Source organism: Vigna radiata, chromosome 7 (genome assembly GCF_000741045.1).
Source record: "Vigna radiata var. radiata cultivar VC1973A chromosome 7, Vradiata_ver6, whole genome shotgun sequence".
NCBI classification, from domain to species: Eukaryota; Viridiplantae; Streptophyta; class Magnoliopsida; order Fabales; family Fabaceae; genus Vigna; species Vigna radiata.
In genome coordinates, this window is record NC_028357.1 from 21498249 (window position 1) to 21500724 (window position 2476).

The 2476-nt window shown below is 53.1% G+C and overlaps 1 protein-coding gene across 1 annotated transcript; it reads right to left on the minus strand.

The window, feature by feature from the left end:
* Positions 1–864: 864 nt before the first annotated feature.
* LOC106766176 lies at positions 865–1998 on the minus strand. The gene has a single exon (XM_014650926.1). The coding sequence runs from the start codon at positions 1996–1998 to the stop codon at positions 865–867; it is 1134 nt and encodes a 377-aa protein (XP_014506412.1).
* Positions 1999–2476: the final 478 nt, after the last annotated feature.

The following is a 2476-nucleotide window of genomic DNA, read 5'->3' on the forward strand; positions in this document are numbered from 1 at the left end:
TTTTGAACGGGCCCTCCCATTTTGCAGCGAGTTTGCCGTGAGCAGCAATGCGACGGGCTTCCCCGGCCTTTCGCCAAACGAGGTCTCCTTCATGGAACTGGCGCGGACGGACTTTAGTGTTGTACTTTCGTTCCACCATGCGACGGCATGCCTCTGCCCTTAATACTGCCCGATCCCGCCGTTCGTCAATTGTGTCGAGTTCGACCCGCAACTCTTGGTCGTTTATCTGGAGATCCTCTATGTTTCGTCGTAAGGAGGGTTCTCCAAGCTCAACGGGCAACATGGCGTCGGTTCCATATGTCAAATTGAAGGGCATCTCTCCGGTTATACCGTGCGGAGTGCATCGGTAAGCCTAGAGAACCTCGGGTAAGTGGTCCACCCAGTCTCCCTTCTTATCTCCCAGACGCCGTTTGAGTTCCGCCACGATGGTCTTGTTAACTGCTTCGGCTTGCCCGTTCGTCTGAGGGTGCTCCACTGAGCTTGTTGCATGCTTTATTCCCAATCCTCTGAAGAATGTCTCCAGCCTCCGGTCGATGAACTGCCTACCGTTGTCGGTCACGACCGTTCTTGGCAAGCCGAAACTGCAAATAAGCTTCCAACAAAATTTCTGGACTTGCGAAGCCGTGATGGTGGCTAAAGGCTCGACCTCCACCCACTTGGTAAAGTAGTCAATGGCTACTAGCAGGAATTTTCGTTGACCGGTGGCCGGGGGGAATGGACCCACGATATCCATTCCCCATTGAGCAACGGCCAAGGAGAAACTATGGTGTGTAACCTTTGCGAGGGAGTGTGGTGATTGTTGGCATGGGCCTGACACTGAATGCACCGGCGTGTGAACTGTGCAGCGTCGTTCTCCATCATCGGCTAGTAATATCCTGCCCGTAATATTTTGGCCTTGAGTGCTCGTCCTCCCGTGTGAAAGCCACATACTCCGAGGTGTAATTCATTCATCACGTATTGTGCCTCATCTTCCGCCAAGCATTTGAGTAGGGGGGACGAGAAACCCCGACGGCATAGGTCGTTACCGATTATCATGAATCGGGCAACTCTCTTGGAGTCCGCCGGACATAAACTCTCGCCGCTATCTTGCTTACGGATTAACTCTCGAATCTCGGCCCTCCAGTCGGCAGTGTCGTCCGTTGTGATGGTTAAACACTCGACCGAGGGTTGCAGAAGGACCTGTCGGATGATGGTCGTTAACTGCCCCTTCTCCTTTCCAGTACTGAGTTTGGACAGTAGGTCTGCCCGGGCGTTCTGTTCCCGGGGGATATGCTGAATTTTCACATCCTCAAAGTCCTTCACCAAAGAATAGGCCTGGTGATAGTACCTTAGGAGGTGATCTTCCCGTACCTGGAAATCGCCGTTCATTTGGCCGACAACTAGCTGCGAGTCGGTCCGGCATATCACTTTGCGGGCCCCCATATCCCTGGCCAATTGTAAACCAGCCAACAAGGCTTCGTACTCCGCCTGGTTATGTGAGGTTTTGAACTTGAAGATTAACAAGTGTTCCATCAGGAATCCGTTTGGACCTTCCAGAACGACCCCTGCTCCGCTAACCGTTCGGCCCAACGCCCCGTCAACGTATAACACCCACTCTTCGAGGCCGGTCAATGGTATTTCAGCCGCAAAGTCGGCCAAGTGTTGCCCTTTAACAGAACCTCTCGGCGCGTATTTGATGCCGAATTCAGATAATTCTACTGCCCACCCAACCATCCTCCCGACCAGGTCAGCTTTCCTGAGAATTTTCGACACCGGATGTGCGGTACGCACGACCACTTGGTGGCTTTGGAAATATGGGCGTAACCTCCGAGAAGCATGAAGGAGGGCTAGGGCCACCTTCTCCACTTGTTGATACCTGGTCTCGACGTCGGTCAGCGTCCGGTTGACAAAGTAAATAAGTTTGGGAGTGGGTTTTTCTTGCAGCAAGACTACACTGACCGAGGTCTCGGAGATTCCCAGGTAAACCTGGAGGTCCTCGCCAGAGGAGGGTCGGTTCATGATGGGGGGCTAGGTGAGAATATCTTTGATCGCACGGAAAGCTGCTTCACAGTCATCGTCCCAAGTGTTGGCGGATGCTTTCTTCATTTTCTTCAAGATGGGAGTGGCCCGTTCGGCCAACTTTGGTATGAATCGCGACAGTGCGGTCAAACGACCGACGAGTCTCTGAACGTCCTTCACTGTTCGGGGGGTCTGCATCTCCAGTACCGCTCCACACTTGTCCGGGTTTGCCTCGATCCCCTGAGATGTTAGCATGAACCCCAGGAATTTGCCGGCAGCCACTCCGAACGTGCATTTGGCCGGATTGAGCCTCATCCCATACCGACGCACTTGTCTAAAGACTTCCTCCAAGTCTTGTAAATGTTGGATCCCCCGTGCCGATCGGACGACCATGTCATCGACGTAGACGTCCAGGCAACGACCTATTTGGTCAGCAAAAATTTTATTCATCAAACGCTGGTAGGTGGCTCCAGCATTT